The sequence below is a fragment of the Theropithecus gelada genome, chromosome 7b, assembly GCF_003255815.1.
Source record: "Theropithecus gelada isolate Dixy chromosome 7b, Tgel_1.0, whole genome shotgun sequence".
NCBI classification, from domain to species: Eukaryota; Metazoa; Chordata; class Mammalia; order Primates; family Cercopithecidae; genus Theropithecus; species Theropithecus gelada.
The window spans coordinates 25,646,474-25,664,939 of NC_037675.1; the positions used below are offsets into that span (position 1 = coordinate 25,646,474).

The 18,466-nt window shown below is 52.5% G+C and overlaps 4 protein-coding genes across 10 annotated transcripts; 3 read left to right on the forward strand and 1 right to left on the reverse strand.

Annotated features, from left to right (window-relative positions):
- The first annotated feature begins 11 nt into the window (after positions 1–11).
- Positions 12–9,294, forward strand: NOP9 (NOP9 nucleolar protein). Its single transcript, XM_025393109.1, has 10 exons — positions 12–359; positions 567–1,025; positions 1,791–1,901; positions 2,144–2,285; positions 2,411–2,603; positions 3,251–3,391; positions 3,920–4,045; positions 4,229–4,465; positions 4,681–4,786; positions 5,125–9,294. Exons 1-10 carry the CDS (start codon positions 113–115, stop codon positions 5,280–5,282), a joined length of 1,920 nt encoding a protein of 639 aa, XP_025248894.1. The 5' UTR covers positions 12–112; the 3' UTR covers positions 5,283–9,294.
- CIDEB (cell death-inducing DFFA-like effector b) lies at positions 5,375–11,547 on the reverse strand. Of its 3 annotated transcripts, XM_025393124.1 has the most exons (8): positions 10,801–11,547; positions 10,560–10,700; positions 8,647–9,000; positions 7,985–8,087; positions 7,536–7,680; positions 6,547–6,696; positions 6,120–6,310; positions 5,375–5,941 (listed from the first exon to the last, which is right to left on the reverse strand). In XM_025393124.1, the coding sequence occupies exons 4-8, from the start codon at positions 8,023–8,025 to the stop codon at positions 5,809–5,811; spliced, it is 660 nt and encodes a 219-aa protein (XP_025248909.1). In that variant the 5' UTR covers positions 8,026–8,087; positions 8,647–9,000; positions 10,560–10,700; positions 10,801–11,547; the 3' UTR covers positions 5,375–5,808. The 3 variants fall into 3 exon arrangements, with proteins under 3 accessions (XP_025248909.1, XP_025248908.1, XP_025248907.1); XM_025393123.1 differs by lacking the exon at positions 10,560–10,700 and having other exon boundaries at positions 10,801–11,542; XM_025393122.1 differs by lacking the exons at positions 8,647–9,000; positions 10,560–10,700; positions 10,801–11,547 and having other exon boundaries at positions 7,985–8,339.
- On the forward strand, positions 5,910–12,187 carry LTB4R2 (leukotriene B4 receptor 2). 3 transcript variants are annotated; one of them, XM_025393115.1, is made up of 3 exons: positions 5,910–6,043; positions 10,324–10,408; positions 10,807–12,187. In XM_025393115.1, the coding sequence occupies exon 3, from the start codon at positions 10,817–10,819 to the stop codon at positions 11,891–11,893; it is 1,077 nt and encodes a 358-aa protein (XP_025248900.1). In that variant the 5' UTR covers positions 5,910–6,043; positions 10,324–10,408; positions 10,807–10,816; the 3' UTR covers positions 11,894–12,187. The 3 variants fall into 3 exon arrangements, with proteins under 3 accessions (XP_025248900.1, XP_025248899.1, XP_025248898.1); XM_025393114.1 differs by lacking the exon at positions 5,910–6,043 and having other exon boundaries at positions 10,304–10,408; positions 10,751–12,187; XM_025393113.1 differs by lacking the exon at positions 5,910–6,043 and having other exon boundaries at positions 10,304–10,408.
- On the forward strand, positions 11,608–18,236 carry LTB4R (leukotriene B4 receptor). 3 transcript variants are annotated; one of them, XM_025393118.1, is made up of 2 exons: positions 11,608–11,710; positions 15,848–18,236. In XM_025393118.1, the coding sequence occupies exon 2, from the start codon at positions 15,863–15,865 to the stop codon at positions 16,913–16,915; it is 1,053 nt and encodes a 350-aa protein (XP_025248903.1). In that variant the 5' UTR covers positions 11,608–11,710; positions 15,848–15,862; the 3' UTR covers positions 16,916–18,236. The 3 variants fall into 3 exon arrangements, with proteins under 3 accessions (XP_025248903.1, XP_025248902.1, XP_025248901.1); XM_025393117.1 differs by lacking the exon at positions 11,608–11,710 and adding an exon at positions 14,714–15,207; XM_025393116.1 differs by lacking the exon at positions 11,608–11,710 and adding an exon at positions 14,714–15,203.
- The last annotated feature ends 230 nt before the right edge of the window (positions 18,237–18,466 follow it).

Sequence of the window (18,466 nt, forward strand, 5' to 3'; positions counted from 1 at the left end):
GGAGCGCGCCTGCGTTTCTGAACTTGGTTTGGGCCAGGCACACGCTTGGCGACGTTGAAGGTTCGTCCACAGCTAAGGAAACTTTTGCAGCCGGAGAGGTCCCGAAACACACATGGGGCTGGGTCCGCGCTCTCCACACAAGGTGGGGCGCCGGTTCCCAGCTGGTGGCAAACGGGGACGCAGGGCCAAGGGGTCGGGGCGCCCCTTACCCGGCAGTAAGCGGCAACCCTGGCCGCCTCCGGATAGGCGCTCGGAGCCGCCTCCAGATTCGCACCCGCACCTGAGCCCCGAAGCTCTGGGATATTTCCGCCGGGCGCTGTCAGCATTGAAAGAGGCTCCCGAGACTGGGGAAGAACGAGGTAGGCAGCAACTTCGGGGTTTAGACCAAGAGCATCAAATCCAGGGCAGGCAAGGAAACTTTCTAGGGTCGGCAGGGCGTGGGGACTTAGTTTCATTTCCCATGTCCTCTTCCTCGGCCTCCCACCCACGACCCTTGGTTAAGTAAGGGTACATAACCATATTGTCTACTAAGTCTCTTCAAAGTGTGTTTTTCTTCACTTTTCCAGATCTGATGGTGCACAATATTATGAAGGAAGTAGAGACTCAGGCCCTAGCTTTGTCCACTAACAGGACTGGCAGTGAGATGCTGCAGGAACTGTTGGGATTCAGTCCCTTGAAACCGCTTTGTCGCGTATGGGCTGCTCTGCGCTCCAACTTGCGCACTGTGGCCTGTCACCGATGCGGGGTCCATGTATTGCAAAGTGCTTTGCTACAGCTCCCTCGATTGCTGGGGAGTGCTGCAGAGGAGGAGGAGGAAGAGGAGCAGGAAGGGGAGGATGGGAAGGATGGTCCCACGGAGACCCTGGAGGAGCTGGTCCTGGGACTAGCCGCTGAGGTGTGTGATGATTTTCTTTTCTACTGTGGAGACACACATGGCAGCTTCGTGGTCAGAACTCTGCTTCAGGTGTTAGGAGGGACTATTCTGGAGTCTGAGAGAGCCAGGCCCCGTGGTTCCCAGTCATCTGGTAAGTATTACAAGAGGAAAGGGGACCTAGGGGGAAGAAGAATTTAGAAAGTTCAGAAGGAGACAGTAAACAGAAGACTAAGTCTTCATGGGGGAGCTTGACCTGGAAGTATTAGCTTGACCTGTCCTAATCTGAACAGGGCTTAGCAAGCTAAAGATTAGTGTGTGCAGAGGCCCAGAGGTAGGGATGTACAGTTGTGTTTTGGGGACGGCTATTAGAATGGACACAGGAGGAGAAATTTTTCTTTTTAAGCATGACAACATTTAAATGGACTCAAGCAAAAGTAACATACATACTGGACTCAAGCAAAGGTTCAGGAAAGAATACCCTTACTACATGCAACCCACTCTTATTATTTTTTTTCTTTTTCAAAACTTTATTTTGCTCTATTTCATTAACAAAAAAAAAATGCTAGTTGAGACCGCTAACTTGATTTCATGATACAGTCTTGAGCTGTGATCTACATTTTGAAAAACTCTGGGAAATAAAGTTAGCGAGTTTAAATGAGGCTTAATTTTGGAATGCCTTGACTACCTGACTGAGGAGGTTGAACTGTCTTCTGTGGACCATGGGGAAGCTGGTTGAAGTTTCTTAGAAAAATTAAGACAGAAATGTAGTCTCAGTTCTGTCATCCAGAAGAGACATTCAGTTGTACTACATCTGTTCTGCATCTCCAAGTGGAATCCTTGTCCATCTATGGAATTTTTCTCTCCTGGGTGACAGTTTGTGATCTCCCCACTGCACATGTTCTTAATCTTCCTTCAGAAGCACAGAAGGCCCCAGCTCGGGAATGTAAGCCAGCTGATTTTGAAGTCCCTGAAACCTTTTTAAATCGCCTTCAGGACCTGACCTCCTCCTTTCTGAAGGACATTGCAGGTAAGGAGGGAAGTAGGAGGAGGGTCTCCTATCTACTTTTCTGGAGGTGATTTTACCACCAAGCAAGGCCCTCTGGTCAGGTTATTCCTCTTCTTTTCAAACCTGGTCTGGTTTGATGTTCAAAGCACTTCATATAGTCCTTTTGTGTCCATAGTGCCCTGTATCTTGTTGCCTAAAGTTTGAGGTTATGCAGGTTGTCTGGATTTTGAGAAAGCTGCTTTATTTCTGCCCTCTCTTCACAGTGTTTATCACTGATAAGATCTCCAGCTTCTGTCTTCAAGTGGCTTTACAGGTTTTACACCACAAACTTCCCGAGTTTTGCGCTTATCTCTGCAATGCTGTGATTGGCTACCTGAGTACTCGCAGTTCCTCAGTAGATGGCAGGTATGGTCAGGGCCTCAGGATCATTCAAAGTTGGTGGGGCTGTGTGAAATGAATGAGGTGATGTAGTGCAACTGTATTTTGCATGAAATAGAGTTAAGACTGCCTGATGCCCTTCTTGTCCCCAGTCCCCTACTGCTATTTCTCCGAGATCAGACGAGCTCCAGACTCCTGGAGCAGGTCCTGCTGGTGTTGGAGCCCCCAAGGCTCCAGAGCCTCTTTGAGGAGCACTTGCAGGGGCAGCTGCAGACCCTGGCTGCACATCCCATTGCCAACTTCCCTTTGCAGCGCTTACTGGATGCAGTCACTACCCCTGAGCTGGTGAGTTGGAAACCTGAGCTGGTTCTGTTTCTAATTCTTGATCATTGGACCTTATTTTATGGTCTGTCTGCCTCTATATATCTTTGACATTGTGCTGGCCATTGCCCTTGAAAAGCTATTCCTTGAGGTTTTCCAGAGCTTAGGATAAATTTACCCATCTTCCATTGAGGATTTGTTTTGACTTCTCTCAGGTATGAGGACCTGCAAGAGACAGGCTTCATTCAGATTTACAGCTTGAGGTTCCATGGCCCACCCAGACTCTGGTACTTGGCTCTAAGCCCACATGAGTGCTAGAGCTGTTGCCATAGCTGCTCTTTTCCTTTGCTGCTTAGGACTAAGGTGGGCTTCCCTGTGGTCTCATGCATTGGGTGTTAGAGTGGAAGGGCAGGTTTAATTTTAGTCCCCCCTTGCCTCTAGTTCTCCCTTACACATAGGGAAGAGCCACTTAAAGTTCCTTCCTGTGAGGTGGCACCTCTAAGACTGCCCCCTTGTCCTGGGCCTTATCTAGCCAAACAAAAGTCCTGATACTGGCAATGCTTTTTATGTTTTATCTAGCATTTTTAGTTGTTTTCACTGGGAAGATTTCTCTGAATAATGTGGTCCACCATTACCAGAATGCCAAAGTTACATCCCATGTTTCCCATCAGCTGTCCCCTGTGTTTGAGGAGCTGAGCCCTGTCCTGGAAGCTGTATTGGCCCAGGGCCACCCAGGGGTAGTCATTGCCCTGGTGGGGGCCTGTCGCAGAGTTGGGGCCTGCCAAGCCAAGGTCCTACAGCTCTTGTTGGAGGTGAGTGGATATTACCCACAATCCGTTTATGCCCTCAGTCCAACTTCTACCTGTTAGGACTTATCTAATCTTAAGTTGTTGTACCTCTGGACTCAGGAAGTCTAGTGCCCAAGGAGTTCACAGGAATGGGGGAAAATGAGACCTGTAGGTGCCCGCCACCACTCCCAGCTAATTTTTTTTTTTTTTTTTTTTTTTTTTTGAGACGGAGTTTCGCTCTTGTTGCCCAGGCTGGAGTGCAATGGTGCAATCTCAACTCACTGCACCCGGCTGAGGCCAAATGCTATTTCACAGTCCTGGAACAAAAATTGTCTCCCAGAACTAAGAGAGAAGTTTATTTAAGGGATAAACGTTTATTAATCCCTGTATGTGATAGAGACTGGGGATACAGCAAGGCATGATATCCTGCTCTCATGGAGCTCACATTCTTGTGGAGTTGGGGCTTCTTTCCTTTCCTGAAGGTGTTCCCTTAAAGTTGAGGTTAGGGATGGAGAAGTTCTCAGGTTCATCATACTTTGTCTTCTCCTTTAGGCATTCCACTGTGCAGAGCCCTCATCCCGGCAAGTGGCCTGTGTGCCTCTCTTTGCCACTTTGATGGCGTATGAGGTGTACTATGGACTGATGGAGGAGGAGGGGGCAGTGCCTGCAGAGCACCAGGTGAGGTAGGGGAGAGGCCAAGCCAGTGACTAATTGGGAGCCAGGCCTCCTAGGGTTTAGCAAGCCTCTGACTTCTGAGGTGAGAGTGGTGACTTCATCCAGGTGGAGGTGGCAGTGTTCTGGGGATGGGCTCATCCACCTGGCTTGTTGGTGCCTCCTAATTTCCTATCTCTGCGCTCCCAGGTGGAAATGGCCGCAGCCAGGGCCTTGGGGGACGTAACAGTCCTTGGGTCTCTACTGCTCCAGCATCTGCTGCACTTCTCCACTCCTGGTCTTGTACTTCGAAGTCTGGGTGCCTTGACGGGACCACAACTTCTGGTCCTGGCCCAAAGTCCTGCTGGCTCTCATGTGCTCGATGCCATCCTGACCAGCCCTTCTGTGACGCGCAAGCAGCGCCGCCGTGTGCTGCAGAACCTAAAGGTTAGATTTCTGGCTTCTGCCTTGATTCCCCACCATCATCCATTTAGAGAATATGAGCTTTCTCAGGACTACCTTCAGACTCCAAAAGGCTACGTAATTACTAGACTATTTTAATTCAGCCCCTAAACTCTTCAGAAAATTCACTCCCCGCAAGCCCCCAAAATACACTTTTGTGGACTTTGCTAGGGAGACCTACTTTGCTTGTCTCAATACAGGGACAATATGTGGCTCTGGCCTGTAGTCGCCATGGCAGCCGTGTGCTAGATGCCATCTGGAGTGGAGCAGCCTTGGGGGCTCGGAAGGAAATTGCTGCTGAGCTGGGTGAGTACCAGCCCCTCTCTTTGATGTTTCCAGACTTCCCTTCTCTTACTCCAGATCACTGGGTGGCTGGGAAGTCTACTGAAATTCAACAGTCTTTAGTTCCAAAGGTTGGTCTTGCTCATGGGTTCTTAGCAGTCTGCTTTCCCCTTCCCTCCCGCTGACTAATTGTGCAGTCCTCTGCCCTCACCCCTCCCTCTGACTTCTGTTCTTTGGAAAGTGAAGTGTTCACTGTACCCCAGTGGCAATCCCAGGGTCTGGGGGAAATGGAGGGACCTTTACCTCAGGTAGAGTCTGTCTTTGAGCATGGTGGTACTAAACATGAGTGGTTCCCTTTGCAGGGGAGCAGAACCAGCAGCTGATAAGAGACCCTTTCGGCCACCATGTGGCTCGAAATGTGGCCTTGACTACCTTCTTAAAGCGACGAGAGGCTTGGGAACAGCAGCAGGGTGCGGTGGCCAAGCGGAGGCGGGCATTGAACTCCATACTTGAAGACTGAGGCTTTGGATCTGGGACTGCGTGTTGATGGGGGAGGGCAAAAGGGGGTATCCACCCCATCTCTTTCCTGGTTTAGATTGGAGTCAAAAGTCGTAGTGGTAAATATTTTTATTGGAAATGTTTTTGTTACTTTGTGGTGAAGGATATGAAGACATCTCAGGGTAAAGTCAGAGGGCTGTCATCAGTGTGCTGGGGAGTTTAGGGACAGGAGGCATTGGTAGGGGTTAGATGTAGCAGCAGTCAGGCTGGGATCAAGATGCCTGGGGGACAGGCTTGTGGCCTTTCAGGGCAAGTGGGAGGCCAGAAAGGTGGCTAGGAAGGGACAGCATTCTTCAGGTAAGGGTATAGAACTTGGGATGTGAGGCATTATGCTGAAAGGTTCTGTGACAAGCGGATCAGAGGACAATGGGGAAATTGGGTGAGTTATCTAGCCTGTACTGTCTGCAGGTCCTGAAATTTGATGCTGTCATAGTCTTTGCAGTGTGTCTCTTGGAATGATTCTGGGGGCAGAAGCTCAGAGCCCCTTCTTAGTAGGAATGGAGGCGGCCCTTTTGCTGCCACTGCTCAGCCCCCTCCACTACATGACGAAGGGTGGAGGAAATTCCCAGCAACATATGGCCCAGGCCTTGCAGCAGTGTGGAGGTCCAACGAAGGAGCTCCCTGAAGGGCAGAGACAAGAGGAAATCAGATGATTTGGGAAACCTGGGAGGAAGCCATCAAGCCGGGAGATGAGGATTTTCCACAAGCAAGAGCTAACTAGGGGTAGGTGGGTGCAGGAGGAGGAATTATGGGGACTATCCAACTGTAGGGGATGGGGAAGTATGACATGATTTCTGACCTGAGTACTTTCTTTGGGCCAAGTCCTTGAAAGTCACAACTCATAGAGTAGAGCCCGTAGAATGTGGCTTTGACATTCAGGCTGCCAAAGAGGTCTCGAGGGTTTTGCTTGTACACGTCAAAGGTGATGCGGGCGATGTCCTTGCTGTGCTTGGGCCTCTCCCGTCCCAGGCCATATGACAGCACTCCACTCTGTAGGACACCCTTGTCAGTGCAGTATATCCTCACACCAGACACCCACCACTAATCTCCATCGGCACCATGTCAGACTCTCCCTCGCTTAGGCTTTCTGTCCACTGTGTGACATCCTTAACAATTCTACAACTCCCCCTGCACCTGGTCCCCAGGATCAGGGTTAAGCTAGAGAGGAAGCCCGGGAAAGCTCTAAAGGACGGGCAGTGGAAGCAGCCCCAGTATAGGCCTCTTACCCTTGTGGGGCTCCAGCTCTGACCAGACTCCAACACCATCAGGCACGTGTCATCCTCCAGCAGCTGGAAGAAGTCCTCACTGTCCACTGCAGTTCCATCCTCCTCTAGCACCAGGGTTAGCACTCCATTCAGCAGTAGGGTCTCCAATGCCTGCCCAATGGCAAGAAGCAAGAAGGAAGGTATCCCATGCCCCTTCCCTCTTTAGCTGCCCAACATCCAGCAGTTGGCTCTAGACATTGGTCGATGTCCCACCTTGACTTTCCGGCACTTTGATACCTCCTAAAGGCTGGAGCTCTCCGTGTTCTTCAGGTTTTGGGGGATCCTAGCTAGAGGCTGAGCTTTTTCCTCTTTGCTCCTACCATGTCATTGGCATCTCCCCTTGCTCCCCTCCAAGTCACTCCTGGTTTGGAATTGGAAAGCAAGCCAGGTTCTCATGAAGTCCACCCTTCTGTCTTATCTACAATGCTGCACCTCACTTCCCACACCCTCAGAGTTCTCCAGAAGTGTTTTCAGTAATAGTGTTTAACCTTTTTGAGTCCTTACTCTGTGCCGGGTATGAGGACTTTACCTACATTATCCTCTTACTCCTTTCAACAACCCTAGGAGGTGATGTGTTATTATTGCCTTTTTATAGATGAAGAAACTGAGGTTTTGATAGGTTGAACAACTTCCCAAGGTTTGACAGCCAGGAAGTGGCAGAATCAGAATTTGAACTTGATTTGTCATATAAATTGCCTTCCATACTGGCCTCTGAATTCCATCCCTCCAACTCTCCCTATCTCCTGCTAACCCCTGCTCCCATAGAAAAGCTCACTAGGTGGAAAATGAACAAACTGACCGGAGCTCATGAGGCCCACCCCACTGAGCTCTCAGTGGGAGGAGGCAGCTGTGTGACTTCAGCCCTCTCTGCTCCATCATCACAAGTTGCCACTGTTGTGGAGCCCCTTGGCTACCCCTGCTAAAGGAACCAAGGAACTTGGCCTACTTACTTTGGCTAGCAGCTCCTGGCAGGTGGCAGCTGTCAGGCCTTTCCGGATGGTCCGCTTGTGATTACAGACACGGAAAGGTCGCTGGGGTGGTGAAGCTGAGGTCCAGACCCTCCGTCCAAACTCCGAGCTTATATTAGATACTGACCTGGTAGTTGAGAAGAAAAGTCAAGAAGGGGCAAGGAGGGGCTTAGTGAGTGTAAAGGGCGTGATGGGGGTAGAGTGGCTAGAGGGCTAGGGAGGGAGAGATCTAGGTTTATAGATGGTAGGGATGAGGGAGAGACCATGGAGTACAGGTGGGGGTGGGTGGGTCAAGAGCTTGACAAGCCCACTATGGAGTGGGGAGCAGAAGAGGAAGGGGTACTGGTTAGTGTCCTAGGGGCTGAGTGGAGTATTGTTGCCCTGCTTATATCCCCTAAAGGTAGAGGGTAGAGCGGAGGGTTAGCAGTCACCTGAGTAGGTCACTGGGGTTCAGAGCTGAGAGGTACTCCATGGTGGATGGGAGAGTTCCTTCCCTGGAACTTCTGGGCTGGGTGGTTCTCTCCTGTGCTGGGGCTTTAGTGGTGTTTTCTGTTACAAACCTGGGATCTCAGCCCAGGGCAACGTGGGAATGAGTCAAGCCTGGACTCTGGCCCCCCTGCCTGACCAGTAAGAAGGGCAAAGTCCAAGGGGAGGGATGAGGGAGGGGCCAGATGGGGTCCTGGAGGAAGAATTGCCTGGCAAAAGCCATTGGAGCTTGTATGTGTGCCTTTGGTGATGACATGTGTTGTGAGGGTAGATGGGAACCATGTAAAAGGATGAAACGTGACCTCTGGTGTTTTTTTATTTCTATGAGAGAATTTCTGGGGATGGTTTCTGGCTCTCAGACTCTGAGAAGCTGCATTTTATGTGAGCGGCTCTGTGTGTGCTGCCACCTACTGGAGTAGCCATAAGCTGCAGCTTTAGGAAAAGGGATCCCGGGGTGGAGTGTGGGGAAGCTGGATGGAAGCATGGCAGGGCTTTGGAAAATGAGAGGTGAGACTGTGTCCAGGAAGGGTGTAAGGAGAGGATGGATCCTAATCCATGGATTCAGGATCATTAGGGTCCTGTCTGGGACCCCGATTTTCCTGCTTACCTGCTCCTTCCTCCTTGGTCAAAGGAGGGGCTGGTTCATTGCTCTGACTTCGGTTTCCAGAACTGCCTGTGGAGTTCGGTCACACTTAGGTCATCTTCTCTCTCACCTTTCTGCTTTTGCCAACTAATGGACGTGAAGGAGATGTGAATGGGGCAGGAATGTCCTTTGATGGCATCAAGAATTTAGCTTCTGGTGCACTGTGTCCCAGTTCTGATTTCAGTTGCAGCCGTGATGGACAGCTGCATGGAAGCTGAGACTCTCACTGACAGTGAAACCCTCAAATGAACACAATCCCTGCTTTCCTGCCCAGGATCCTTATAGGGTCCCCCAGCTTCCCCACTTTTTTTCTGTGTCCTGACAAAGAAACACAGAGTAACTTGATTGCCCTGTGACCTGGCCAGCTGCATTTCCCCTGGAGGCTTGAGCCCAAGCCAGAGCCTTGAAAAGGTATTCAGGTTGTTGCTCAAAACACAAAAAAACTGGCCCTGGCCCTGAACCCAATACCTTGAACCCTCATAAACTCCATACCCTGACCCCTTTGTTTTGGACATATCGAGATAGAACAACTCTTTCTCTCACTGTCTGTTGTAAGGATATGCTATAGCCCACTCAGTAAGTACAGTTTCCTAATAAATGCTTTGGACTGATCACCCTGCCAGTCTTTTGTCTTGGGCAATCTGTACTTTTCTCAGAGATTCCAAGGCCTACTGAAGGGACTTAACACTCTTAATGGCTTTCCCCCCTCGTTTTACCCTATGCCCTCACTTCCTGAGTTAACCTCCCAAATACAGGATTACCGGTACCCAAGCCCTTAGCTCAGGCTCTGCTTTGGGAGGCCCCAACCTAAGATGGTGCTCCTGGTGCCCTGCGCAAGGAACCTCAAGTTCTGGCTGTTACTTGGGCTGAGGCCTTTCTTTTCCCTTCCCCCAGTTCTATCCATCTGCCAGGCCCCCGTCAAATCTCTTCATTTCCAAGTTTTGCTTGACTTTTCCAAGAAGAGAGGGCTGCTGCTTAGTATGTCCCTACTACTGCATCCTTTCCTTTCTTGTCTTGTATCCTTGTACAGCCTGGAAATGGGATCTCTTCATGGTTGTGTGTCATGACTCCCTAACCATTATGCCTCCATGCATCTCCTGTTCCTCCTGGAACCTGGCAGCATGCCTTACATGGAAAGGCTGTCACTGACAGCCCGGTGAGAGCCCTGAGGGTGGAGTGACTGGGGCAGGGCCCGAGGCAAGAGATGGGAGGAGGTAGGCCAGAAGCTGAAGAAAAGGGGCTCAGCCGGACCAGGAGACTGGAAAACAGGCAAAGATAGAGCAGATGGGGGACTGAGTTGTTTGGGTCACCTTCTCTGCAGACCAGAGAGGCCAAGCAACATACATGCTGCAGAAGGTGGGCTGGGAGGATTGGGGCCAGAGCTGGGGGAGGGATGAGAACAGAAGCAGGACCAGGGTTAGGATTCAGCAGAGTCCTCCTATTTCCTTCCACGGCCAGGGAATCTTACTGCCCCACTTCAGTTTCTGCTGTTTCCTGTCAAGGCAGGCTCTCACATGCCTGGACACTTGGATACGTTGGTGATGGGAAGGAGTAGGGTGAGGGAGGGGCCCCAGGAGAGGCCCAGGATGAGCCTCATCTTGTCCCTACCCATTCTTGCCTTACCCGCTGCAAATGTGATAGGCACAGGACAGGAGTAGGCACCTCGCCCACTGCTGCTTAACCTTTCAGCTTCTCCAGGCCCCCAGTCGTGCTTGCTGCCACCTTGGTAAGTAGATCTGCGCACATCCCTTTATACCCCACCATCCACTTTTGCCCAGATGTGTTAGAATGGGGCTGGACAAAGAAGGAGGGGCCAGACTAGAGGAGTGGTGGTAGAGATAGTGACAGCCTGGGGTGAGGACTTTATGCCTGTTTACCACTGAGCTCTGGGAAGGAGCCAGGAGTGGGGCAGGTCAGCTGAGTGGGAGCAGGGGATCTGGGTTCCAAGAAGGAGTAGTGTTTGAGGTGGGGTCTGGGTCCTCGTGGAAGTCAGGACTCCCAGGCAGAAAAGAGGCAGGCTGCAGGCAAGTAAGGAGGAGGCATGGCCCCTTCTCTTCGGACATCACAGGTGGGGTTTTGCCCCACCCCTGAACACCCTCTGTGGCGCCTTCCACCCACCTGTAGGCCCAGAAGGATGTCCGTCTGCTACCGTCCCCCAGGGAACGAGACACTGCTGAGCTGGAAGACTTCGCGGGCCACAGGCACGGCCTTCCTGCTCCTGGCGGCGCTGCTGGGGCTGCCCGGCAACGGCTTCGTGGTGTGGAGCTTGGCGGGCTGGCGGCCTGCACGGGGGCGACCGCTGGCAGCCACCCTTGTGCTGCATCTGGCGCTGGCCGACGGCGCCGTGCTGCTGCTCACACCGCTCTTTGTGGCCTTCCTGACCGGGCAAGCCTGGCCGCTGGGCCAGGCGGGCTGCAAGGCGGTGTACTACATGTGCGCGCTCAGCATGTACGCCAGCGTGCTGCTCACCGGCCTGCTCAGCCTGCAGCGCTGCCTCGCGGTTACCCGCCCCTTCCTGGCGCCCAGGCTGCGCAGCCCGGCCCTGGCCCGCCGCCTGCTGCTGGCCGTCTGGCTGGCCGCCCTCTTGCTCGCCGTTCCGGCCGCCGTCTACCGCCACCTGTGGAGGGACCGCGTATGCCAGCTGTGCCACCCGTCGCCGGCCCACACGGCCGCCCACCTGACCCTGGAGACTCTGACCGCCTTCGTGCTTCCTTTCGGGCTGATGCTTGGCTGCTACAGCGTGACGCTGGCGCGGCTGCGGGGCGCCCGCTGGGGCTCTGGGCGGCATGGGGCACGGGTGGGCCGGCTGGTGAGCGCCATCGTGCTTGCCTTCGGCTTGCTCTGGGCTCCCTACCACGCGGTCAACCTTCTGCAGGCAGTCGCCGCGCTGGCTCCACCTGAAGGGACCTTGGCGAAGCTGGGTGGGGCTGGCCAGGCGGCGCGAGCAGGAACTACGGCTTTGGCCTTCTTCAGTTCTAGCGTCAACCCGGTGCTGTACGTCTTCACCGCTGGAGATCTGCTGCCCCGGGCAGGTCCCCGTTTCCTCACGCGGCTCTTCGAAGGCTCCGGGGAGGCCCGAGGGGGCGGCCGCTCTAGGGAGGGAACCATGGAGCTCCGAACTACCCCTCAGCTGAAAGTGGTGGGGCAGGGCCGCGGCAATGGAGACCCGGGGGGTGGGATGGAGAAGGACGGTCCGGAATGGGACCTTTGACACCAAACCCTACAACCTGCTGCCCTTCCCTCTCCCTTTCCATCCTCTCACCCTCTGGAGCTCAGTGTTCTGGAACATTTGGGGACCCTACTTTGACTAGAGTTTGGATCTGACTGGGTAGGATTACTATACACCTCAGGCAGGCCCAGGCTCCTCCATACTGAGGGATTATGAGGGTGGTGATGGTCCCTGTTAAGGACTATTGCGTGCTTGCAAGTTGGCATGTGCCAGCACTGCTTACTTGTTGCCAATAGCTGTTATTGTGAAATACACTGGGAAGCCATTAGATGATGACTTAAGTGTGCCTCCCCTGGTGGTTCTTCATGCCTGAGTTGTACTGAAGCCACCTAGTTCCCTTCTGGGTCAAGCCAGGGCTGGGCAGTGCCGGCCTTCAGTGGCATCTTGACCTGCCCTCCTCAGTCCAGGTGCCCTGGTTCCACAGGCCAATCCATAGAACCACTCTGGAAATAAAGGAGAAAATGGAAGGAGAAGTATGGGAGCTTGGATGAGGGGTAGGAATGGGATCCATTCTCTGAGGCTTATAAAAGCCTCTGGGGGAGGAAATGGCTCTGAAGGGGAAACTGAATCTGTGGGGTTTGAAAGGAAAGTTTTCCTGCCTGTCTTGTGTTTGGTCCAGTGGGTGTGAGAGAGGCACACAAGGAGTGGACAGTAGTGTAGGGGCCCTGGGAGTCTGAGACTTAACCTTCCTCCCTGACCATTTATTTCTCCCTGCAAAGGCCACCTGACGTGAAAAGGAGCCCAGGAGCAGGCACTCAGTCTGGGAAGTTTGGAGGTTGGCCATCAGGGGGTATGAGGAATGGCAGGAATATTTAGAGGACAGGAATAATTTTTCAGAAAAGTGCCACCTATTCTTTTTCTCTTTGCCAAGTCTGGGCTCCTTCCAAGATGCTGCTAGCTATTCCTGGCCCCTTCCCCAACACTTATCTGCCCCCACCTTTTGGAATCCATATCTAGGTCTAAAAACGGTTCTAGATCCTGACACCTTTGATTGGGGGATGTAGAATGGGATTCTTTTCAGGGGACATCCACAAGTACACACTCGTGGTCACTAAGGTGACCAGCTCATCCCAGTTGGCCCAGGACTTTCCCAGTTTTAGCACTGAAAATCCCTTGTCCCAGCCCTGTTGGTTTCCCAACAAACTGAAATGGTTGGCCACTCAAGTGGCTACCCTGACCATCACCCCAGGCTCTACTTTAGTGACTGCTCATACCTCCCTGCCTCCCAAACAGAAGTCGAAACAGAGCAAAAGAAACCCAGTCCCCAGGGTCATGCTGGGGCTACCAAAACTGGGATTAACTAGCATCTGTGAACTAGAACAGCAGGGAGTATGCTTAGAGTGCCTGGTCCTGGGTTTGGGGAAGAAAGGCCATCAAGGTAGATGTGGGTGGGGAACAACTTGGGAGGGGTGGCAAGGACAACCCAGTTTCTGTCTGAAGGGACCTCTGGTTGACCCTGGAGCTTCTGTCCCCAAACACAGGCCTCATGGGATTCTTTCTGTCCTTGTGTGCTGGGCAGAGGTTCCCTAAATTCCCTTGTTGCTTATTCCCCATCTCTGACACCCAGTGCGGTCAGAAAGCCCTTCCTTAACTCAGACTTCAGTTCTTGCTGCGGTTTCTGCCCATTGCTTTTCATCATATCCTCTGCCTGACAGCTACGAGGTCAACTCTGCTCTGGCTTTTCTCCAGGCAGAGCAAGTGGGGGCTCTGGAAAGGTTAAGGGATCTCAGTGACCACCATTACACTTTGCATCTTTCCTGAGAAGTGAGAGTTGAAAGGGAAGCAGGAAGGCCCATGGTCAGATTGAAGGAAGGAATTTTTAGTTTCTTCTTTTCTTTTTTTTTGAGATGGAGTCTCACTGTGTCACTCAGACTGGAGTGCAGTGGTATGATCTCGGCTCACTGCAGCCTCCACTACCTGGGTTCATGTGATTCTCCTGCCTTAGCCTCCCAAGTAGCTGAGACTACAGGCACAAGCCACTACACCCAGCTAACTTTTGTATTTTTAGTAGAGACGGGGTTTCACCGTGTTGGCCAGGCTGGTCTCAAACTACTGACATCAAGCGATCCGCTCCCCTCAGCCTCCCAAAGTGCTGGGATTACCAGTATGAACCACCACAACCCACCAGGAATTTTTAGTTCTTAGCTTTTGCAGGAGACTTCAAGGAAAGGAGATGTTCCTCTGTGCAGGAAATGGGGAAGGTGACCATTTTTGCATTCCTGGTTTCCCCTCTTGGTAGGGTAGTCATGAGGCATCACTGTTCCTGCTCTCCCACTCCTGCTCCTCATGCTCAGCCTGCCTAGCTTGGCCTCAACTTTCTCTGTGTGTCTAAAGTGGAACTGGATAGAAGGCTGTGGGAAGATAGGAAAAAGATGGTGCCAATCCCCTTGCCCAGATCTTAAATCCAGACTCAGCAAGGTAATCACATGGGCAAGCACAAGGCAGGGGTTTGGGGAAAGGGGAAGTAATTGGCATTCTGTGTGATACCAAGGAGACCATTTGGATTTTGGCTTCTACCAAAGAGAATGGAGAATTGGTTGACCTAAATGGAACCAATCCCTTTAAGTAAGGCGAGGAAAGGGGGTGCTGGAAGATGGCCGCACAACCTAGATCATAGCTTGAACTGAAACCAAGAACAGAGTGCTGCCCCCTTCGGCAATTTACTGACATGCCCTCTTTAAATCATGATGTTATCTAACCCAAACCCAGACCCAGGACCTAGTCACAGCTCCAACCTACACTTCCTATTAATTAAACAAAAAAAAAAAAAAAAAAAAAATCTACATTATTACTGCAAAACAAACAAACAAAGATATCAGCATTGTAGCCTCTCAATCTGAGCCCATTTCCCTTCTCTAGCTACCATACCTCCTTCTCCTATATGATACCATTCACTACTTTATTTAATTCTCCAGTCTAGACCTGCATCTTGAGACCACACCCAGCCTACTCACTCCCCACACCCCCCTTTCCTCTCACTGCTCCTTCCTGGTCTCTTCTCATCGGGCTCCACCTCTGAGGAGTCCTCAGAGAAACCCTTCTGGGTTGCCCTGGAACACAGACTATCCCCCCTCCTAGTGAAGGGAGTGGGTAGGGGTTTCAGCCCCACCCTCAGGAAGATGCGTCTTCCCTGTCCTCTGCTCTATGGTACTTCCTTTCTGGCTGACTTAGCAAACAGCACCTAGACCGGGGGCCAGGCCCTTGGCAGTGGGACAGATCCAGGGATAGGCTACGGCACCTTGCCCTGACCCTGGGATTGGCATCAGCTTCCAACCAGTTCCTGTCAAAGCTTGTAAGTAAGTATCCTGGGAACGGCAGTGGTTGTGGTGGTGGTGGGACGGTGTGCAGCCATGAAAGAAGGTGCAAAGGAATCTCCAAAGAAAGCCTGACCAGTGTAAAAGTTGGGAGGCTTTGTCCTTGTCACTTGTCCACTAACTCTTCCCCTCCCTGTTATTCCTGGTTGACCCTGGGCATCTCTGGGGACAGTAGGCAGGTGATTGGGAAAGTTAATGGGATTGAGGGGATGAGGGCCTGGCAGGGGGCAAGAAAGCTGGCCTTTCAAGGGGTGCAGCATTGGTAGGAACTCTCAGGTTGGTTCTGGGCTTTAGGGTCTCCTAAGGGGAGGAGACTGAAAAGGTCTGGAAATGCTGCTGCTGCTGCTGCTGCTGCTGCTGCTGCTGCTGCGGTCACTGTATATTTTGCAATTGGGTCTGTGGGCAGAAAGGGGCCCCATGACCCAGTTAGGAAACTAGTCTTTGTACTCAACCAGATCCCTTTAAGATGTCAGTCTGCAGCGATGGGGGCAGTATATTTCAGGGGGACCTCTGATGCTGCTGACCCTGGAGACAGACTAGAGTTCTCAGTCTAGGCGTGTCTATGGTGTCAGGAAACCCTTGGTCCTCTACTCTCATGCGTTTGTCCGCCCTCACTCTCCAGGTCCTCCTGACGGCCATGAACACTACATCTTCTGCAGCATCCCCCTCACTAGGTGTAGGGTTCATCTTTCTGTTGGCTATCATCCTGCTGTCAGTGGCGCTGGCTGTGGGGCTTCCCGGCAACAGCTTTGTGGTGTGGAGCATCTTGAAAAGGATGAAGAAGCGCTCTGTCACTGCCCTGTTGGTGCTGAACCTGGCCCTGGCCGACCTGGCCGTATTGCTCACTGCTCCCTTTTTCCTTCACTTCCTGGCCCAAGGCACCTGGAGTTTTGGATTGGCTGGTTGTCGCCTGTGCCACTATGTCTGTGGAGTCAGCATGTACGCCAGTGTCCTGCTTATCACAGCCATGAGTCTAGACCGCTCACTGGCAGTGGCCCGCCCCTTTGTGTCCCAGAAGCTGCGCACCAAGGCAATGGCCCTGCGGGTACTAGCAGGCATCTGGGTGGTGTCCTTTCTGCTGGCCACACCCGTCCTCGTGTACCGCACAGTGGACTTGAACAACACGAGCCAGTGCTCTCCGAAGTACCCCAGCAAGGAGCACCAGGCCTTCCATCTAATCTTCGAGGCCGTCACGGGCTTCCTGCTGCCCTTCCTGGCTGTGGTGGCCAGCTACTCCGACATAGGGCGTCGGCTGCAAGCCCGGCGCTTCCGCCGCAACCGCCGCACCGGTCGCCTGGTGGTGCTCATCATCCTGGCCTTCGCCGCCTTCTGGCTGCCCTACCACGTGGTGAACCTGGCCGAGGCTGCCCATGCGCTGGCCAGCCAGGCCTCCGGGTCGGGGCTCGTGGGGCAGCGGCTGACACTGGCCCGCAGGGTACTCATCGCGCTCGCCTTCCTGAGCAGCAGCGTGAACCCCGTGCTGTACGCGTGCGCCGGCGGCGGCCTGCTACGCTCGGCGGGCGTGGGCTTCGTCGCCAAGCTGCTGGAGGGCACGGGCTCCGAGGCATCCAGCACCCGCCGCGGGGGCAGCCTGGGCCAGACCGTGAGGGGCGGCCCCGCCGCTCTGGAGCCCGGCCCTTCCGAGAGCCTCACTGCCTCCAGCCCCCTTGAGTTAAACGAACTGAACTAGGCCTGGTGGAAGGAGGCGCACTTTCTCCTGGCAGAATGCCAGCCCTGAGCCAGTTCTGTACCTGGAGGAGGAGCAGGGGCATGGAGGGCGTGGGAGCGTGGGAGCGTGGGAGGCGGGAGTGGAGTGGAAGAAGAGGGAGAGGTGGAGCAAAGTGAGGGCCGAGTGAGAGAGTGCTCCATCCTGCTCCCACAGGCAGCTTTAACCATTAAAACTGAAGTCTGAAATTGGGTCAACCTTGTGAGTGGGGTACGTGTGCTGTGGGCATTGGGGTGCTCCTGGGTGCCCTGGTGGGACCCCTCTCAGTAGTTGAGAGTCACCTCCTTTAGTTCCCCATGATTTACAATTTTGGAAAGGACACAAAGACAGACATAGATTGCCCCCATCCCAGGCGATTCCGAGTACGTAGTCTGCAGATAATACTTAGCAAAACGCAGTCTGCGGACTCCTAAAGCAGCTTGTCTAGGAAGACCACCCATGTGGGCCTATCACTCCAAGCTCTGTGACTCAGGGGACCTTCTGAGAAAACAGCACTGCTATGAAACATCTTCCCTGAAGCCTGTGATAAGTCTCCTTGTTAGCATGACTCCAACTTCCTGCCAATAATCTTTGTCCTCTCTGTAGGAGGTATTCTAGGGGATGCCTTCCTTCCTTCCATTTCACAAAGAGGTCAGACTTGAGGACTAAGTCATTAGATCTTATCCCTTAGAATTCTACATATCAGCATCTGCTAACCTCCACAACACACCCTGGCACAGGGTGGGGCTGAGGGCCCCAGGAAACAAAGATTCCCAAAAGTGAGAGGGATGAGTCATTATTTCCTAGAGATGACTGTTGTTTTAGAGAATCTTGGTCCAACTCTGTTCTGACACGGTTTTAGGAAGATGGCAACAACAGTGGCAGCAGTGTACTTTTTGGATCTTTCTCATAAAAAAACAAAAGAGCAAGTAAGAGAGTGAAACCAAATATCCACATGCAACACCTGCAACAAACCTAGTATGTCAAGGTATCTCCCATGGACCCCAAAGTATGAGCCAGTGAGAATGAGTCATCAATACCTCAAGACCTATATACCAGCATCTGTGCAGAAGGATACAGAAGGAAGCAAAGGGATGTTGGGTGGATCTAAGAAGAGGAGACCCCCAAGCTGTCTACAGATCCTTACTGGAAAGCATGGTGTACCAATTTGAGAACAGCAGCTGAAACTGGGAGGGACCTCACAGAGTATTTCTCAGACCTCTCACCCATTCTATATGGTGAACACATGATAGGTACTTATTTAGTGTTTGTTGAATGAATAAAGTTCAAATGACATTTCCCTGGAGACTCTTCCAGTATTTGTGAGTAGGGGGCAGGAATGGGCAAATCTTTGTTTTGAGCCATGTGGCTAAATTCTTTACGCTTCCAAGGTGTACAAAATGCTGGAATCAAGTTGGCAGAGAGGCTGAGGGAGTTCTCTTCCTGAGCTTGTGAAAAAAATCACTCCATTTCAACATGCTCAGTCTCACATGCATGCATGTGTGCACACATATGCACACACACACATATACACAC